Genomic DNA, 18,288 nt, shown 5'->3' with positions numbered 1-18,288 from the left:
TACTTCATCTAACAGACCGTGTTGTAGACATTGACATGCGAATCTTGCTGGGGTCTACAATCTCATCTGGTGAACTCAACCTTGAGGACGATCACAGCTATTTGTCTGGTGTGTCTTCATCATCATTGCTCAAAATTACCGTATTGACATACTATCAGAGTGCGAAATGACATTGCAGAGCTTTTCGCCCACGAGTGTGCTGCCTGACGAGCTCGTAAACATTTTCTGTGCTGCCCAATGATAGGGCTTCTGGCAGAAGTCCCCTATGACTCCTGTAAAGGCGTTCACCTGGTAAAGCCAACAACAGATCTTACCGCGCCCGTAAGTAAATACAGCACATCTCGTATACTCTTTGGGAAGACTACAGTGAATGCTATACTAGCTATGACTTCAACCGACCTTTAGATCAGCGACAACACTGTTTCCATGTGCGCTCATCTGCTTAGCTTCGAATCCAACAATTAACAAATTTCGACTCGTCTACGAGCGGACGTGACCTCGTGCAGGAGGGTATGGAATGTTTATCCACCAACTTTTGGTCCGGGCAAGCATAATTATCGACCCTCCTATGACGAGAATCTACGTAGTTACGTGTAAGAAGAGAGAATATAAGTAGTGTAATGTTAGTTACAGTGAAGCGGATTGACTTTAAAGGAAATGCTCATGAGTCTGTAATCCAAGCATGGTGGGATCACGATGAACTCCGAAAAAAAGTCACCCTATGTATCTCTTAAGTGAGAAGGTGCATGGTGTGTATCCATAATTGTCAAGCAAAGTCAACGATTCATCCAGCAATATCATGATTTTGACTGTCTTTTCTTTTAATCGGTGCGAATGACAGCCTCTATTTTGGTTAAAATACGAGTCAGCGTTAAGCCGATGAGAAATCGCGATAGGACAAAGCACTCACTGAAAAATTCATAAGATAACCAACACAGCGCGCTACTGGGAACGGTTGTCATAACACGAGGTGACAAACCTCTTCCGAACCCTCTAAGTCCATCCCGATTCCAAATGATTCTGAAAGCATCCAGCATCCCTCGGACATTCTTAATTTCCGGATCATGCGACGTTCCTCTCGTCTGAAGCATAGTTTTCGCAACATCTAATGGTGTGGTGACGGCAGCGGCTACTGCGCCTGCGCCTGCACCCGCTATCATATGAGCTGAAGGGGAATATTCGTGTGTGGGATTGATAACTCGCTTGAGATGTTCGTAGATGGTGTACTGTATTGCGTTAAATGGTATGGAAATGGCCAAGGTCGTTGGGTAAGAAACGTAAAAGGCTCCCAAGCCCTCCGTTTGGTAGACCGTACGTGCACAGTTGAAGACAGAGCGAAATTGAGATTGGTGAACTTGCATTCTTTGTTTAATCACTGAGACATCGGAGTTGATTCATCAGTCGTTGAATAAAGCAAGGCTTTGATGAGCTCGTACCGTCGAAAGGATTCATTAATGCGTCTGCAGCTGTTGTTGCAGATGCACCAGCAATCGCTGTAAACTGACAAATCCATCGTAATTCTCCAATGATATGAAATGCATACGTACAAGTAGCAACCCACTGATTTCCCGCTTCATTTCCTCCCAGAAGCTCTTTTACAGCTTCCAACGTCCCAAAATGAACCGCGTGCGCGGGCCCGGCACCAATCACAACAGACCAGACTCCCCGCCATAAAGCCCGAACACCTTCTGTTGAAGATATACGTGTCAGCGCGTTGCCGACACCACTGTAGACCGCCACGGGGGACGTTGCGAATACTTGCATTCGCGTCTGTGAAATTTCCTTTAGTGGTATTTTTGAACGCAAGGAGTGATACCGACTTTGATACTGTCCACCGGATACATAACAGCATGTTCCGATATTCCTGCCTAAGCAAAAAAGTTGAATGAGACAGTTTTCAACGACGAGAAAGGCTATGAGGCTAGCATACCAACGCGCCCGCCAGCATGTTCACCTACATAAGTGCTTTCAATGTTCCAATCCTATTATATCAGAAAAAAAATTGCACGCACACCGAGCCCAGCGTTTGGCGGCAATGCCTCATAGTCAACTTCTTCTAGTGCCATTTTGATTTATGCAACGAGGTCAATGTTGCAATAGGCTGGCAGTCGGTTGGCAGTGGCAGTTTGTACAAAGAAGAAGGACGAGTACCACAAAGATTGCCACCAATGGTGGTAGTGGTCCTTCAAGTGACTTTTTACAATTGTACCCGCTTTTGTGCCTTACAAACCCTACCGATCGCGAGGATTGATTTCGGGGACTGGATCACTAAATATTGACATTCTCCCTTCTCATTCTCATGTCTTTCACCGTCTTTTCAACGTCCAATAAGTAAGCGGATAGAACTGGGAATAAACCCAAATAGTAATATATATGTAGTCTTCACAATTACTCATTCTTATCCTACCGTGTCCTACCGGAAAGGTGCCATTCTATTCCCGATTCTGTACACGGTGGTGAGAACAGCTGGAGAATTCGAAGAAGTGTGGATAGACAAATGAATACCGAGGCCTTTCTTCATAATACTTGGTTCGGCGATTACACAGGTTCTCGGAAAAAGGTATTGTTCGCCTGACCGGAGGGGTTGTGTGGATGTAACTCGCAGCAGCCCACTCTAAAGGGGATGATGTTATCGACGTGTACTTTTCTGCACCCAGCGTCCAAAACATGGTGAGACAGTCCGTGAAACATCATAAGTCAATGTACTTATAAGTATAGAAGTTTGTCGATACTATCTGCGATCGGCAAAGGCAATGAATGTCAACTGCGCCGCAACAAAATCTTTTCCGTTTCTCACCTGTCCATGTATATAGAAACGACGATGACATCGGTTTCATAAGTTAACGTTCCTCAACCACTCACACGCGTACGTCCACTGTCTTTGCTGCGGCATTTTGTTCATCTAACGCGGCGAACTTATCATGCTCCTCGATATTTCTGTTAAACATCAGTTCGTATCACGGGAGAGAGCTAAAGGAGCTCACGTTGATTCCCAAGGATAATCTAACCTATATTTACCATAAGAAGTAAGCACCAAAGTTCAAACGTTCATTTTTCAGTATCATGCTTACCACACATCATCCACCTCCTCTCCAGAGTAATATCTTTCAAAAAAGAGCCTCGTTAGGCGTGCAATCCTTCGTATTTGAGATCGCGTTCAAAGCCACGTACAATGTCCCTTCCGGCAACTCTGCCAACTTTGGCTTGTTCTTGTTATGAACGACGAATATCCCGAACTTTGTTGAAGCGCGCAGCGCATCCCGATCTACTTCGGGATAGTTTAAAAGTTCGGCTTCAACATCTTTTCGGAGTTCAGTGAGGGCGTAGCTAGGGTATTAGGAATCAGTAAGGAATCGAAGTTGTACAAATTGAGGATGTGTGATTGGATCTGGTACATCTATCTTCATCGAGGGTAACAAGTGAACCCACCTCAGGGTTTTCCGAGTGTCGTCAACTTCGTCCTGATGAAACGATGACATGCAACATAAAATGAAGAGGAACTATTATCACGCACCACAATGAGGACGCGCTTTCCTAGGAGCATCTTACCAGCATCAGCACCTCTGTTTCATTCAGAATAGATAAGATCAGTCAAGGCGGGTGAGGATCCACTCACAACCACTGCGTACGGATGACCTGTTCACCGATCTTATCTTCCGTGACTCCATCAACTGGTTCATAAAGGGATAAACCGATTGCTTGTATTTGAAGAGTTTTGTTCGTAGTTATTTCGCGTAAGAATGTACGCTATGTTGAAAGATGCTGAATTAGATCCCATTGATCATCACTGTACAGAGTAGTACTCACCATAACCCGAGCAGGAAAGAATCCTCTACAGGACAGTCATCACCAATTCGGACATAAGAGCAACTGCCGACTGACCCTCCGCCTTCATTGGCAATAGCAAAGCGTGATCAGTAGTAGTAGAATATAACCAGGAAGGAAAAGCATATACCGATAGCCACTAATAGATCAGGATTGAACTCTGTAGCGATCTTTGGCGTATTTTTGCGGATTAAATTGTGGATATTGTTATAAGTTACGTGCCAGTGCTTGACTTCGCTTTCGGTCGACATCGTGAAAGAAGTAGTGGAGGATCGAAGAGATCAAACTTTCCATCACAGGCTGAATCGCGTGGAAAATGCCCAATAAATTCAGAGGCAAGCGCTCACCACAACACACAGTAAAGAACAGCAAGTACACTCAGATCATGAGTATATACATTTGTTAGCGATTCCCGTCCAACTTCACAAATCAATATCAACAGTAACAATATAGTACCTTGTCCTAAACATAAGTTACAGTCGAAGGAAATCGTCCTAATTACCGGAAGCACCGCGAGCCATTTCGATCATGAGATCCTTGGACTTGATACGTGATGTTAAGAAGGGTCCAAAAATAATGCCACCCATAGCATCCATCCAACCCATTCCACTTTTCTGTGGACAAAAATAGGTAAACTTTGATTTACCTCAAATCAGAAACTATGTGCGCTCACCCTTCCATCTGAAACCAGAATCATCTCCATACTACCCTTGTATATTTTCCCTGCTTTGGATACATTCACTTCCTTGAGATACAGCTCAACATTCTTCGCAACAACAGGTGCATGTCCCATTTGTGCTTTTGCCGCAGTCTTCTGCTCATCCCACTCGATTAGGTCTCCCAAAGCAAATATGTTTGGATGAGAAGGGAGCTGCAGCGACGGTAGAACTTTCACTGTTCCGCTAGGAGTGAGGAACGATGAGGGGAGGTAGGCAGTGTTCGATTGAACACCCCATGTGCGAAGCTGCGAGTAGAGCAAGATAGCATATTAGTTCAGTAAGTGAATCAATCAGATGTAAGCTCACCACAAGGTCAGGTTCAAGAGATTTCCCATGAGCGGTACGGATTTGAACAGGGCCGGAGCTTTCTGCAGGAAGTTCCTCAATGTAATCGTCTAGGATGACCTTTACACCACGTTTCACAAGCTGACGCCGAAGACCATGCCGCAGCTTCGAAGAATAGGTGTCGTTGAGCAGCTGGGCACCACGATTCAATACCGTGACAGATTTGCGCTACAGAGACAACAAATGAGCATGAGCAACTAGGTAGACTGAGTTAGAGGAATCCCTCTCCTCACCGGCCAGATATCCTTGATTTCTCCAGCAAGTTCTGCCAGAAACGGAATGAGTAAGAACACGATCGGAACAAAAAAAACAGCACAGATAAAGCCCAATATACATACCTATCCCTACAGCACCTCCACCGACCAAAAGAATATCATTAGCCTTCGCTATCTCCTCCCTACGAGCAGCGATATGTGCCTTCACGCTCGCAGAGTCATCGGGGAACGATATCGGCCCATCCCACTTGGATCCTGTAGCTAACACAAGAACATCATACTCAATGACTCGACCATCGCTCAGCGCCAAACTCCCCGAATTGGAATTGTCCCCAGCGTTTACCTTGGTCACTAGGCCTTCAATGAATGTCCCATTTCCATTGATGAAGACTTTGTCGTAGGGAACCAGGATTCTTTCTTCGAGCTTGCCTTTGTCGGAGACGAGCATGCGAAGCGAGGCAGGGAGGATTATTCGAAATGGGTGCTTGTTGATGAGTAGGAGCTTGTGCCTTCGTGGGTCAAGGGTTTTGGATAAATAGCGAGCGACGACGACTCCTCCTGTGCCACCCCCTACGATAACGACTGTGCTCTTTTTAGAGGACATGTGGAAGAATTTCAAGAAAGATGTAATAACCGGTCTCTGAATCTGTGTCCCTTTTTAAAGGGCCTACATACAATAATCAAGGCTTGATAGAGCTTGATACGCGAACGAGTTGACTATTTGCTGCTTACAGTCTTGAATGCTTTGGACATGGTTCTGGGAGAGATTGATAAGTACCAGCAGATCATGACGAGATGTGGATTACATTTATCAACACGTAAAAGGGAATTTTGTCAGCGTCAAAGCTGAAAAGTCAACTAAGCCGTCCTTTGACTGTTAAAATGACCGCAATAATTGAGCCTGAATTCCACGCTATAGTACAGTCCGAAATCAAGATATTGAATACATATCAAGTAAATATACTGTACAGCTCGTGTACCGCCTCAACACTAACCAAGCGTCCCAGTGCTCTTCCTGCTTGATCTCCTTCGCAAGCTTTCTCCGCTCAAAGCCGCAGATGCGCTCTCCTTCCCCTTAGTACGTGCTCTGACTTCTGATTTTCCGGTTTCCTCTTTACTCTCCGATCCCAATAAACGCATCAACTTCCTCTTCTCATCACGCTGCTCTGGATCTTCATACGTGACTCTCATGCTCTGCTCTTGGTATGAATCCACGTCCAATACGATTGTATCGGGATGGCCGAATCCAAAGCTGTCGTCATTACCGTCACCTTTAAATGCATGAAAAGGATTGTCAGAAGAATGTTGTTGTACATCACTGAACGTTGTAGACTGAAACGAGATGGGTCAACTTCCTTCTAGCAAGACATTCTAACCGCTCTGACCTTTGTTCGCATAGGCCTAGGTCTCTTGCCATCAGCTCTGTCTCCTCGTTTCCTGACACCATCCCGACTCCCATCAACGCTTTCCTCTGACCTCCGTTTTCCCAGTAGACTCGTCAAGCTTTCATGCAAAGCCTTCGTCGCTTCAGCATCAATGGGCTGTGCCGGCGGGTAATACTTCGATGGCGATTTGGAAATAGACTTGGTACGAGTAAATGCACGTCCATTCCCTTTCCCAACCTGTTTGGCTGCAGGTTTGATAGGCGAAGGTGTATTGGACGAAGGGACATTCATCTGCTCTTCCGAGCTGGAATTCACGACCATGATAATATCAGGGTGCAGCTCCGCGCTCGTCAAAGCATTTAGGTCAGATTCGGAATGTGAGGCATGCACCCTCGGAGGACCATCGACAGATGTGAGTGACGTAGGAACACTGATTTCCTTCTCTTCTGGGTCAGTTATTGATGAATTTGCTAGGTCGTCGTGAACTGGTGGCCGTAATATTGGTAGAAGCATTGTCGGCTTTCCGAATGTACTATTTTCAGCAAGGTTGAGCTGCGAAAGAGAGGGTACCGCTAAAATGGACGGTCGAGAGTTCCGCTCTTGTTCTGGTGGTCGAGGGTATGGAGGTAGTTCAATAAGTTGTGAATCATCTTGAGTCTGTGACTGTGAATCGATACCTAGGCAAAGAAATGAACAACATGTCTGAATATAATGATTGAGCTTACGGTTCGTGATATCTGCAATTGGCATCTCATTATTTGTGTCTTTATGCTTTCCTTTCGGATTAATCTCCTCTGATTTGCCAATTGGTTGTGGTTTTGATGGGACTAAATGTTCGTGGACATCTGGCACTACACCACTACGTTTCATTTCTTCTAGCCATGTCATATTTACGACGGGAACACCCCACTCTTGAGCTTTCTCGAACTTAAGACCTTCCGCTGACGGGCAAAGGAGATGGGTCGCACGTTTCGAAAAGTTCGACAGCAGGGTGAGACCTACGACAAAGGACCGTTTAGACGACATACGATATAAAAATGGAGATAAACTCACCCAATGCCTTTATCAACCTAGTCACGAAGAATCTTTCTGCTTGATCGAAGCCTGAGAAGCTTATGCGTACACTTTCTGAGCTGGGGATAGGACACCGCACACCAACTGGCGTGAAGGTGACATGATCGTCAAGAGAGCAGAGCTTCTCTTCGTACAAACATTTCTCCAGCCAACACTCCGTCCGAAACTTGTCTCGGTTGAAGGGTGACTGGATAGAAGCGAAAATACTGCTCCCACTATGCGGAAACTAAGATAAGCTGACACACATTTATTGCACACAGAAGGGACGAGTTTTGCATACCTTACCAGACGGACAATAATAATATCCACCTCGTACGCCTCGGCTTCTAGGTCAACGTTTTCGACAAAAGCGCCACCGGCTTTTCTTATCGCACCACGAACGCTATCACAGTTGCCCTCGCCTAGGGCAGTAACTCTGAGACCTGAAAAAATAGAGGGCGTATGTGGTGGTGGTGGTAGATGCGTCCTCGGAAGTACATCTTCGAGAGGAGCAGAGTCCCTGGTTATTGATGGTCCAGCTCCGGGAGTATCTATTTCCATATCCGCAGCTTCAAAGCCATTTGTTTCACCAACTGGAGAAAGATCCTTCACCATTCGCGTAGATAATAACCGGCGCAGGGGTTGTTTGGGAGGTAACTGGGCGAAGGAGTTGGCGCGCCGAAAACTTGAGCTGGACAGAACACTTCTGTTATTTCTTCCTGGATGACTGTCCTCCTCCTGATCCTCTACTGGAACGGGATGTCTAGGTTTAGTGGGGCTTTTTATCAGCATTGTCTCCTCTTCGTTCCACGTATATCCTCTCGGTGCCAATACACTGCGCCATAGTTCCCTTTGGAATCCAACAGGCTTCCGTACTGAAGCCTGAACAGTTTCCTCTTCATCTGCTGAGGGTTTATTATTGTTAGCAGTATTCTGCGCCGCATCAGCTTTTACTTTATCCGGCGCTTGCCCTTGTTCAGATGATGAACTTGGCATAGCAGCTACCACGATGTCAATACTTAAACGAGAAAAGACACAAACAATAACTAACAGGCTTCAATGCTCTTTCTTGGCTTTGGTCTAGGTCGTCGGGCCTGATAAATGTTTTCGTCAAATCGGCCTGGATAGAATATCTCAAAAATCGTAAGACTGTTAAAGGAGGACCACAAACCTCCGAACTCCAGCGAATCCCAAAACCACTCTTCCCACACAAGCTTGATATCGGCTTCTCCTTGTTTGTTAAATTTCTCAGCATAGAACATTTTATCCGTTTCCTCATCGCCGGAACAGAGCAGATGAGTTACTACTACAGGTCTCTGAAGTGCTTTCACATAAGTCCCCCCTTGGCTCATAACAAGCTTGCTGATTTCAGTGCGGCGAACGACGTCCGGTATACCTGAGACACATAACACCACACCGGTGAAGATAGGAAGTCGATGTCGTTTCACGCTCTGATTAAAGCGATTGAGAGAACGGCAAAAGAAACTGAACAAGACCACCAACCTGTCGGAAATCTACATCATCGCCATGCAGCCAGATATCATAGCTTTCTGTGATCCATGATGGTTGGAGAATGGGTATTTTGTGTTCTAAGGCGCACTAAGAGATGTTGCTGTCATGAGTGATAATAAGACATTATGATATAGTGGAAACCGACTTTGTATTTGGCGCTGCCATGCTCATTAGCGATGAGATGGGTGACAGAGGTAGTGAAGTCATTGATAGCGGTGGCCCCGAGTTCGATAGCTTGCTTGAATATTCCTGGCTTGAGAAAAAGTCAGAAAGGTACAGTGTCGATGTCTTCGACGCACCTTGTCAGTAATTCCAGTAGCACACACTACCACGCCAGCAAAAGGTCGAGGAGTAGGATCATAGTATCTTGAATCATCGCCATCGAACTGCGCTTGGCTGTCTTGCACACGGACATCGTCGATTTCCGCGTAAATTCGAGAACTCGACGCGCCGGGCTGTGCTGGTCGAAGTTTGACACCGGGAACCTGAATATTTGGAGCATTAAGCACGTTCCAGGTTTCATAGAGGCGCACAACGGACCTTTGCAGATTTGTTTCCTCGTCTCCTCATATTAAGTCGTAGTGGTTAGTGTTGTTGAATCAAGCTGGCGTGACAAGAGTTCGCGCTTGTCACATGAAACCTCGTGGTGTGACGCACCCGTCTTTCTTAAACCCCAGTGCACTAAGGATGTCTTTGTCGACAACCAGCCATATCAAGAGCCAACTAACGAATAATTTAGCCTCGAAAGCACCCATATACTTCACATGCCTCCAGAAATTTGTAACTGGGCGAATATCTCGCACAGAATTCGACGACACCTTAAAACCCATTCTTGATGCTCCGTACCTAAGTAAGGTTTAGAATTCACATTTCCTACAAGCTGATCATGACTTGTAGTAACCAGTTCAACTTCACAATGCCCTCATCATCTCTCTCTTTGATGCTCGCAGTCATAAACGGCCTGTCACCCCGCCCCCGGACCAACCCAAGCCACCACCACGGAAACGGCGGCGAACACTTCCGTACCAAGGTCCGGATACGGCAGACGAGGATCTTGGTTCTCGGTCATCACGATTAAAGAGATGGGCTATCTCACTTGGGAAGGCCGAACGCGAACGTATCCGAGCTTTACCGTCTGTCCCTCCATTGTACGAACCTAGAAAAGAGATCACGGAAGAGATTCAAAGAGAGAGACCTCTGTATCTACCGAAAGAACGTGATGGTATGATACATCCACCATTAGCCACCACCTCGTACTGATCGCATACTTAGAACCTCCTGGTTCCCGTCCTTCCATTTCACTTTCCACCATGTCCCGTGCACCTACGGTTCAACACATCACAGAACGAATAAACCTCGTATGTGCACAACACAATCTACACGCACCCCAACGAAACGTCGCTACACTGATGCATCTCGCTTGCGAGGCAAGCTGAATATCATATTCTAATCATCAATTAAACTTACTTTATCTGCTCCTCCAGGTTAAACTGAAGCAACTAATAACTCACGCATTGACTTTAACGACCCAATCGCTTGCCATATCATCTGTGTCTATGGCAAAATCCTCTCAATCGTCAAAGATTCTATCAACAGCGGCACTCGAGGCGTTGTTCACGATATCTCCAGCTGACCTTCCAAATAAGAGTGCGGCCGTTATGAGGTCGGCTCTTGGAGACAGAGATGAGGATGATGAGGATGATGGCATCCCTATCCTCAAGAATCGGGAGGTGAAGAATCCAAGGTGGCAGATCGCTGCTCTCCTTGCGCAACGCAGTGCTGTGAGGGAGACACTCCTGGGGCTTCGATAGGTGACGCAATGTTTTGTATCAAGTGCGCCTGATATGTATTGATTATGTATAATACCTTGAAGAGCTCTCATACTAGTTCACAAGCTTTAGAACCCGTGCCTTCGCCACGGTGGCTCGCTTTGCTCGCACCGTGTGCTACAGCAGGGTTCACAGCTTGTTGGGGGCAAGCCCCCAAACCCCCCTTGGTCGGCGCCTTGCGCCTCCATACTGTCAGATTCATTATATAGTATTATAAGCTATTTTCATTGACAATGATATACTTTCCATTTTTAAAAGAACTTCTGGTGGGTACACACTATCTGTAGTAAGGCACATCTGCAAAACATGTGTTTTCAGCTAACAATCCAAAAGCAGCTGAGAGCACTTCCCAGCAGCCAAAGCACCCAGAGCAAGTCAAAAATCTTGCTTTCGGTGCTTTCAATGCTGGAGAGTGCTCTCCAGCCAGTATCCTTGCTCTGGCAAGTATACAGGTTTTGCAGATGTGGTAGGCACTAGTTTATGCTCATTGTGGCTCGATGATGAGTAGTAATTTAGAATTTAGTATGAGATTGGCAAATCTAGTTGTAGATAAAGTGAACGAAATAACGAGGCTCGTTCTGGCTAAGTGTGATTAAGATCTGGCTAGTCCCGCTCATGCTGGGACATGTGAGTTTTCACTGGGATTCATGGGTATCTGTATAGATGAGTCTGGAGGTGTTGTCCATTGTCCAATGAAAACAGTGTTATCACATTCGCAACGTGAAAAACCCAGGTCTTCTAGCGCAGTAGACGAAGTCAAATACCATGCTGCGGATGCTTGATGGAGTTCATAAAGTGCACATTGTAAACAATATACCGTGGTTGGTTGGTTAGGAATAGGGCATCCTGGAATTTGCTTCACATAAACTTCTTCCGCTAAAGGTGCATTAAGGAATGCCTGTTTAACGTCAAAAGAAAAAAGTTCCAACATGAGTTCATGTTGGCCATCCATGCCATCACTATTTGATATGAAACCATTCGGGTAACAGGGGCATGTACATTACCATAGTCTTCAGGTCGTTGTGTAAAACCTTGAGCAACGAGTTGCGCCTTCCTCGTCCCATCGAGTTTGAGGTCATACACCATCTTGAGACCGATTCACTGGGGGGATGGCATCTTTTTCAGCCGTGGAAATTTCCTAGATATCATGTAGATTAGATAAAGATATTTGACTGTCAATTTATTAGTTAAATTCAAAGGATATTAAAAACCATTAAATACTGGGAAGCATTTCGGAAACATGATTTCAATATATACTGCAATGAATTTTTGCATTAATTGAGGCCAGATTACTACAAGATTAAATGCCTTGAATGTGTGGAAAAATACTCGAGTTAATCTCAAGGTCCTATTGTGTGATTATGAGAGGGTTATTTGACATATATGGTCATTTATCTGCAAGTTTCTCACCTCAGATTATTTGGAATATATTCTGAAATTTGCCTCACAGATACTGCGGTAATAATTATGGTGTGTATATGAAGGATATACTCAACTACATTATGCAAGAGTAATCAAACATAATCATCAAGATATACTTGAATTAATACTGTGGAAAAATTACTGAAATATTCACGGTTAAATGAAGTAAATTTTGAAGTTTTCCAGCTTAGATTATTTGTACCCGATATCGGGGACATCGAGACATCACTGACATCCTGACATCAGATACATCTCTGAGGTCAACATATCTCAAGACATATTGATGTCATCAACATCTGGACTATACACAGAGTATTTCATTGACTATTTTATTATGTATGTATATGTACAATAAACTTCATCTCAGTGTTGCAATGACTGCAATGATAATAGGTATAATTACTCTATATACATGTAAGACCTGGGTCGGAATGGGTCTTATGGTAGGGATTGGTATATGAGGGTTTATGTTGTAGCATGCTAGGAGCAGGCTGGAGCTCGAAGGGAGCTACGGGAACCGCAACCGAGGACGGGAATGACCTAGTAGTGGCTGGAATGACGAGATGGTGACCCTTGAGGGGGTTCCTAGGAGGTCCAGGGAGGTTAGGTAAGAGTGCGGTAACGAGCTTGCCTCGTTTTTGTGTGAAAGAGAAAGGAAGGAATCTAATGGGCACTCCAACCAACCAATCTAATACACAATATGCGAGTTCACTGCTATCAAATTTATTTAATAGCAAGGGGTAGCGTTGGCAAAGGTTCCGCAAAGCTTTGAGAGCTAAGCACGAAGCTTTGATCAATCAATTTGAATCGTTCTAAGGGTTCGATATATTCCTTTGATCAAGGTAGATTCAGCACGATTTGTGCTTTGGTTTGTATTGATTTGGGTATATCAAGAATTGGGGGTTTGAATCAAAGTAAATTAAAACCGAAACACACAGACCCCTACAGAGGGCTAGAACTATGTGCTGGCACAACCACACAGCGTGATTTGCCCTTAAGACCAACGACTGATCCTAAGTTCGAAGAATACCCAACAACTGGATATACTTCTCGCAGTCACAAGGAGCAGAACACGACGTTCCTATACTCACAAGTGCCGGGCCCGAATGGCTGCTAGCGAAGAGGTTTCAGTCTGGCGGGAGTGTGTCTTTCCTTTTTACGGATTAGCACTGCAACGTCGTCCCAAAATCACTTGTATTCCAGATACATCGGATCGCTATTTATACATACAGAATATAGAGTCGCATAGTACAATTAATTTAATACAATAAACGTTCGGAACCGCAAGGAAACTTCTACACTCAGTCAGATACCATTTAATTTGAATCTACATGTCCTTATTTGGTCCATATTGGTTCCAAGATTCTAGTATACCTCCAAACATAGGTAGGTACTTCAATATTCATTTAATTTAATTGTTTTTAGAGAATGACTCGAATGGTGTTCAACTGTCATTGCGGTTCAACACTTACTTCGATCGTTTGTCATCTCGTCCGGAGGCAAATCAACTCTCCTCGATTCTAATCCTATCAATCTGATTCATCTGGATTAAACTAATTGCTTCTCTCTTTCAACAGACACCCATTGTGCCTATACTCTATCAAGGGAGTTACGCATAGTATTCATTTAATTGCATTCTTCAATGTTTTCTACGTCAGGACTCTTTGACATTCATTTGATATGTCTTCGGAGCCTCGCAGTCTTTCGATCGTTCTTCTAGTCATTTTACTCAACCATGCAACTTGATTGGTCTATTAGACTAAATCACAGTCCTTTAGATTAATGCATGATCTTGTTCTAGAAGGAGTATTTGATAATTCCTGAGTTCTAGAAAGTCATTTCGAGTCAATCCTCGGTTCATGGTCACTTGAGTAAGTTCTTCCAAACTCCTGCCAGTGTAAGGTCCAATAAGAATACCCTTGGTATGTCATACGTGAATGGTCATCCTTCGGATGTAGTCCGAGTCTGGTATAATCCTGCTTGACAAACAGGTAGACTGCTATCCGTAGGTAGTATCGGGGATGGGTAAACTGACCAACTTGTGGTAGTATGGGTATATGGTCCCTTCAACTTGTTAGACTGATTCAGTATTGACTTTGACTGTCAATCTGGGTCTCAATTACAGTCCTCTCGATACAAATCTATACGTGAAAATGTCACAATTCACAATATAGACGTCTAGCCAAAATTTAGGCGTGTCAGCGGGACCGTATGATATTGCATAGTAGGAGTTGTACTCGCTAGAACGTCAATATAGGATCAAGTAGGCCGTAGATGTAAATGGGTCTTGAGGGTGTAAGCTCCCGAGAAGGTATATGCCCGGGAGGGTAGGTCCCTGGGGACTGAGCTTGAGGATGGACGTCCTTGAGTGTTAGAGGTGGTAACGGAGAAGCAATATGTAGTTCGACGTTACTTAGATCGAGGTCCCGAAGCTTACGAAGTAGCTAGGGAGCTCTGGGAGGTTTGGGGAAGGGTGGCTCACTGAAGCATTTAGGCGTTGGGGAAGGGTGGCTCACTGAAGCATTTAGGCGTTGGGGAGCTTTAGTAATGTTCGAGGGAGCTCGGAGACTCACTCGGATGGCTTAGACTTGAAGTAAAAGTGTATATTCGATCGTATAGACGATCAGAGAGACAGTAGACGAGAGTAAGGAGAAACAGAGGTAGAGAAACAGAGAGTAAAGAGAAATCCGTATGGTTAGCAGGTACAAAGGGACAGGGACTGGACCTATGCAAAAGGGTGTGTGTTCAAAACATACCAAGCTGGGGCTTGGGGATGTTGCGGAACTACTTAAATAGGTACAGGAAGTGAACAAGGGAACATCAGGGGATCTAGTGAACATGAGGCGGTAATCGAGATTGATACTTAATGGAGTTGCTGTAGGGGGTCCTGTATGCGCGCCGGGGAATGTATGCGTGTCGGGGAAGTCATCAGGCACTTGGGTAACGGAAGCTGTCTTGGGGGTTTACGGAGCTAGATAAGACATATGGGAGCTTCTGGTTGGTGCTGGGACGGGTTCTGGTGGCGGTCATGGCATGGCAGTGTGTCGGTGAAGGATGTTTGGGTAGGTATATGGTGGTACTTGGGGAGGTGTAGAGGTGCAGGAGGGAGGTGCATGGTGGTACTTGGGGAGGTGCAGGAGGTAGATAGAGTGTGTGACAATGTGTGGCGGGTACTGGGGCTGGTCTGGTTGTAGGCAGGGCATGACAATACAATACTATTCCTTGGACCCATGAATATGAATTTCTCACTGTGAGTTGTCCCACCTACAAAATCAATCAGTGAGAAGAATTGAGCAAGATTCAGTGTGACAAACAAGAGCAAAGTACTCGGGGACGTGAGTTGCAAACTGCATCTAATGCAAGATGCACTAGGTGTTCTAAAAAATAATCTTTAGACAAAAAAAAAGTATAAAGACAGAAATTACCAGTTTGGTGGGCATAAGGGGTCCAAATAGCAGCCAACCATGTTTTAGGAGATGTATGGCAGCTTCGTTTCCATTCACGAATATGATGTGATATGTTGTTTGTGCGCCCAACCTTGTATGTTACATTTCCTTCCAGGAAAATGTAAATCCAACCTGAACCATCAGCAAAGCTAAATGGCTGGTCAGATACCATGTCCCAGGTATGATGAAGAATGGGGAATGAGTGCTGTGAGCCAGGGAAATGATGGATGTGGGTGTGGAAGTAGAATAGAACCAAACTTTCCAGCATGTATGGTCCAACATAACTGGAGGAGATCTGAGAGGAGGCTGAGATTCTGCTGGATGTGATGGTGTTTGAACAGATTCTATAGCCAGTGTTGGATAGAGGCTGAAAGGCATAGGGATAATCAAGAAAGGCAAGAAGTTCCAGAAGATTCAAAACTCACCTCAATCCAGAAGCTCATCTCACTTGAGAAAGGGAAAGGGTGTGATTGAGAGGAATGGGTGGAGCAATTTGCAGATATTCCATGGTGAAGCGGGGCAGGGCCAGGGAATAGCTAAGAGACACAGGAATGAGCAGTTAGAATAGCTAGAGGCAAATATTGACTCACCTCATCCAAAGTTCCCATCCTAAAAAGATCCAAATGGCTCAAGTAGGGGCAGTAAACACAGCTGAGCAAGGGCTGAAGGGAGATGGAGATGGAGTGTAGATAATTGCACCAGGATTTTGTGACAGATGGTTGGAGAAAGATCATAGAAGATTGGGAGAGGACATGAGACTGAGAGAACCCAGAAGAATGAGAGATGAAGGAGGCTAGAGAAAGCAGTGAAGACAAGCACATTAGAGATGAAGAGTAGAGGTCGAAAACTTGCTGTGATCAGCACCTGTCACAGCTTGCAACCAACATCGGTCATCGTCACAAGAGGCAGGTGCGCTTGTTCAACACAATGCATGTTGTGCCACGTGACGAGACGATTCGCAAGCCGTATTCACGATTCACGAGTGTCATGCCCTGGCCACAACCAGACCAGCCCCAGTACCAGCCACACGTTCTCACACTCCCTATCTATCTCTGCACCTCCCCAAGATATCCCCAAGACAGTACCACCACTGACCTGATGTACCTACCCAAACGTCCTGACGATCATCCCAACACGCATACGAAACCCTCCTACCACCAATCCCATTAAGTACTAATCTCAATTACCTGCCTCTCTCAATTATCTGCATCATGTTCTCTAGATCCCCTGATGTTCCCTTGTTCACTTCCTGTACCTATTGAAGTAGCTCCGCAACGTCCCCAAGCCCCAGCTTGGTATATTTTGAACACACACCCTTTTGCATAGGTCCAGTCCCTGTCCCTTTGTACCTGCTAACTATATGGATTTCTCTTACTCTCTGTTTCTTTATCTCTGTTTCTCTACTATTATCTCGTCTCTATGGTCATCTCAACGACCCAATACACGCTTTTACCTCACGTCTAAGCAGTCCGAGTGAGTCTTCTGTTAAGATCATGTACACCGTGTAACCATGCCAGAGGTCACAGGTGTCTAAGAGCGGAAGGTCGAATGGGACAGTGGTGAAGTCATTAACAACACTGCTGTTACGCCATTAGTCCCCGGAGATCGAGAGTATAGAAGGGAGGAGCCAGTAGCAGCCAAGTCGGAGCGGCGGTATTGCCGACGACGAGGAGCAAACCAAAGAACTTAGAAGTCCTAAGGTTGGAGTAGAACGTACTTCAAGGCAATGAGCCTGAAGACTTAGAGGAGAACTAAGTTGAGGAGGGAATCTAAGTTGATAATTAAACTGAGGAACTACAGTAGCGTACAGGCAGTATTTATATCTACAGATCGGCGCATCGGTGGGGAGCGCTAGACTAACTACTAGGAGCTATACGAGTAGTACCTGTAGGGTAGAGTAAAAGACAATAAGGAGAGACTAGGATGAAAGGATATGTGTAGCGAGAAAGAACAATAAGAAGGAGATTACAATAAAGGTAAATCTCGGAATACCGAGCGGCGGAATGGGGCACCGAGGCATGGACTTGACATCTTCAAGCTCCCCAAATGTCTATTGTTTTGGTGAGCCAACCTCCCCCAAACCTCCTCGAGCTCCCCAAGTGCTCCACGAGCTCAGGGACCTTGATCTAGCTAACATCGAACTACGTATCGCTTCTCTGTTACTACCTCCAACGCTTGAGGATGTCCGCCTCTACCTCCACTTCCCGGGACCTCCTTCCCGGGACCTCCTTCCCGGGACCTCCTTCCCGGGCTTACACTCCGTCAGGAGCTCTTACGTCCGGAACTCCCTACGTCTACGATCTAACGTGATCCTGTACTGTCAATACTATCTACTACAACTCGTACTATGTAGCCCTCTGACTTTCCCTAGCTCCTAGCAACCTCTAGCCCCGTCAACGTTCTAGGGATCTCCCCGGACCACCTAGGAACCTCTTCAAAGGTCAATCCTCTCAATCTGAACTATTCGTAGGTCATTCCTGTCCTCGGTCGCGGTTCCCGTAGCTCCTGACAAGACCGTGCCTACAGGTCAATAGCTA

General features: G+C 45.4%; 5 protein-coding genes across 5 annotated transcripts; 1 reads left to right on the top strand and 4 right to left on the bottom strand.

The window, feature by feature from the left end:
• Positions 1–821: 821 nt before the first annotated feature.
• Positions 822–2,066, bottom strand: C8R40DRAFT_1167103 (mitochondrial carrier domain-containing protein; the record flags this gene model as incomplete). The annotated part of the gene is made up of 7 exons (XM_046230952.1): positions 822–844; positions 911–1,375; positions 1,437–1,493; positions 1,548–1,770; positions 1,821–1,868; positions 1,931–1,954; positions 2,013–2,066. 7 exons carry the CDS (start codon positions 2,064–2,066, stop codon positions 822–824), a joined length of 894 nt encoding a protein of 297 aa, XP_046090236.1.
• A 776-nt stretch (positions 2,067–2,842) lies between these two features.
• On the bottom strand, positions 2,843–4,159 carry C8R40DRAFT_1089125 (uncharacterized protein). The gene is made up of 10 exons (XM_046227434.1): positions 3,956–4,159; positions 3,883–3,889; positions 3,808–3,832; positions 3,617–3,747; positions 3,515–3,563; positions 3,430–3,461; positions 3,172–3,327; positions 3,072–3,104; positions 2,985–3,008; positions 2,843–2,937 (listed from the first exon to the last, which is right to left on the bottom strand). Exons 1-10 carry the CDS (start codon positions 4,074–4,076, stop codon positions 2,859–2,861), a joined length of 657 nt encoding a protein of 218 aa, XP_046090235.1. The 5' UTR covers positions 4,077–4,159; the 3' UTR covers positions 2,843–2,858.
• Positions 4,147–5,897, bottom strand: C8R40DRAFT_1089120 (FAD/NAD-P-binding domain-containing protein). Its single transcript, XM_046227433.1, has 5 exons — positions 5,228–5,897; positions 5,123–5,154; positions 4,851–5,057; positions 4,499–4,789; positions 4,147–4,439 (listed from the first exon to the last, which is right to left on the bottom strand). Exons 1-5 carry the CDS (start codon positions 5,706–5,708, stop codon positions 4,320–4,322), a joined length of 1,131 nt encoding a protein of 376 aa, XP_046090234.1. The 5' UTR covers positions 5,709–5,897; the 3' UTR covers positions 4,147–4,319.
• Positions 5,898–6,094: 197 nt separating this feature from the next.
• C8R40DRAFT_1167100 (uncharacterized protein) lies at positions 6,095–9,624 on the bottom strand (the record flags this gene model as incomplete). The annotated part of the gene is made up of 11 exons (XM_046230951.1): positions 6,095–6,436; positions 6,490–7,166; positions 7,215–7,487; positions 7,543–7,789; positions 7,849–8,543; positions 8,594–8,662; positions 8,714–8,993; positions 9,046–9,141; positions 9,200–9,307; positions 9,354–9,539; positions 9,595–9,624. 11 exons carry the CDS (start codon positions 9,622–9,624, stop codon positions 6,095–6,097), a joined length of 3,003 nt encoding a protein of 1,000 aa, XP_046090233.1.
• A 117-nt stretch (positions 9,625–9,741) lies between these two features.
• Positions 9,742–10,865, top strand: C8R40DRAFT_1158972 (transcriptional regulator of RNA polII, SAGA, subunit-domain-containing protein; the record flags this gene model as incomplete). Its single annotated transcript, XM_046229811.1, has 4 exons — positions 9,742–9,904; positions 9,959–10,276; positions 10,327–10,481; positions 10,539–10,865. The coding sequence occupies 4 exons, from the start codon at positions 9,742–9,744 to the stop codon at positions 10,863–10,865; spliced, it is 963 nt and encodes a 320-aa protein (XP_046090232.1).
• Between the last annotated feature and the right edge of the window lie 7,423 nt (positions 10,866–18,288).

The sequence above is a fragment of the Lentinula edodes genome (assembly GCF_021015755.1).
Source record: "Lentinula edodes strain Le(Bin) 0899 ss11 chromosome Unknown C8R40scaffold_5, whole genome shotgun sequence".
Classification (NCBI taxonomy): domain Eukaryota; kingdom Fungi; phylum Basidiomycota; class Agaricomycetes; order Agaricales; family Omphalotaceae; genus Lentinula; species Lentinula edodes.
Note: the sequence above shows the minus strand (reverse complement) of the source record. Positions and strands in the feature narration are given on the sequence as shown.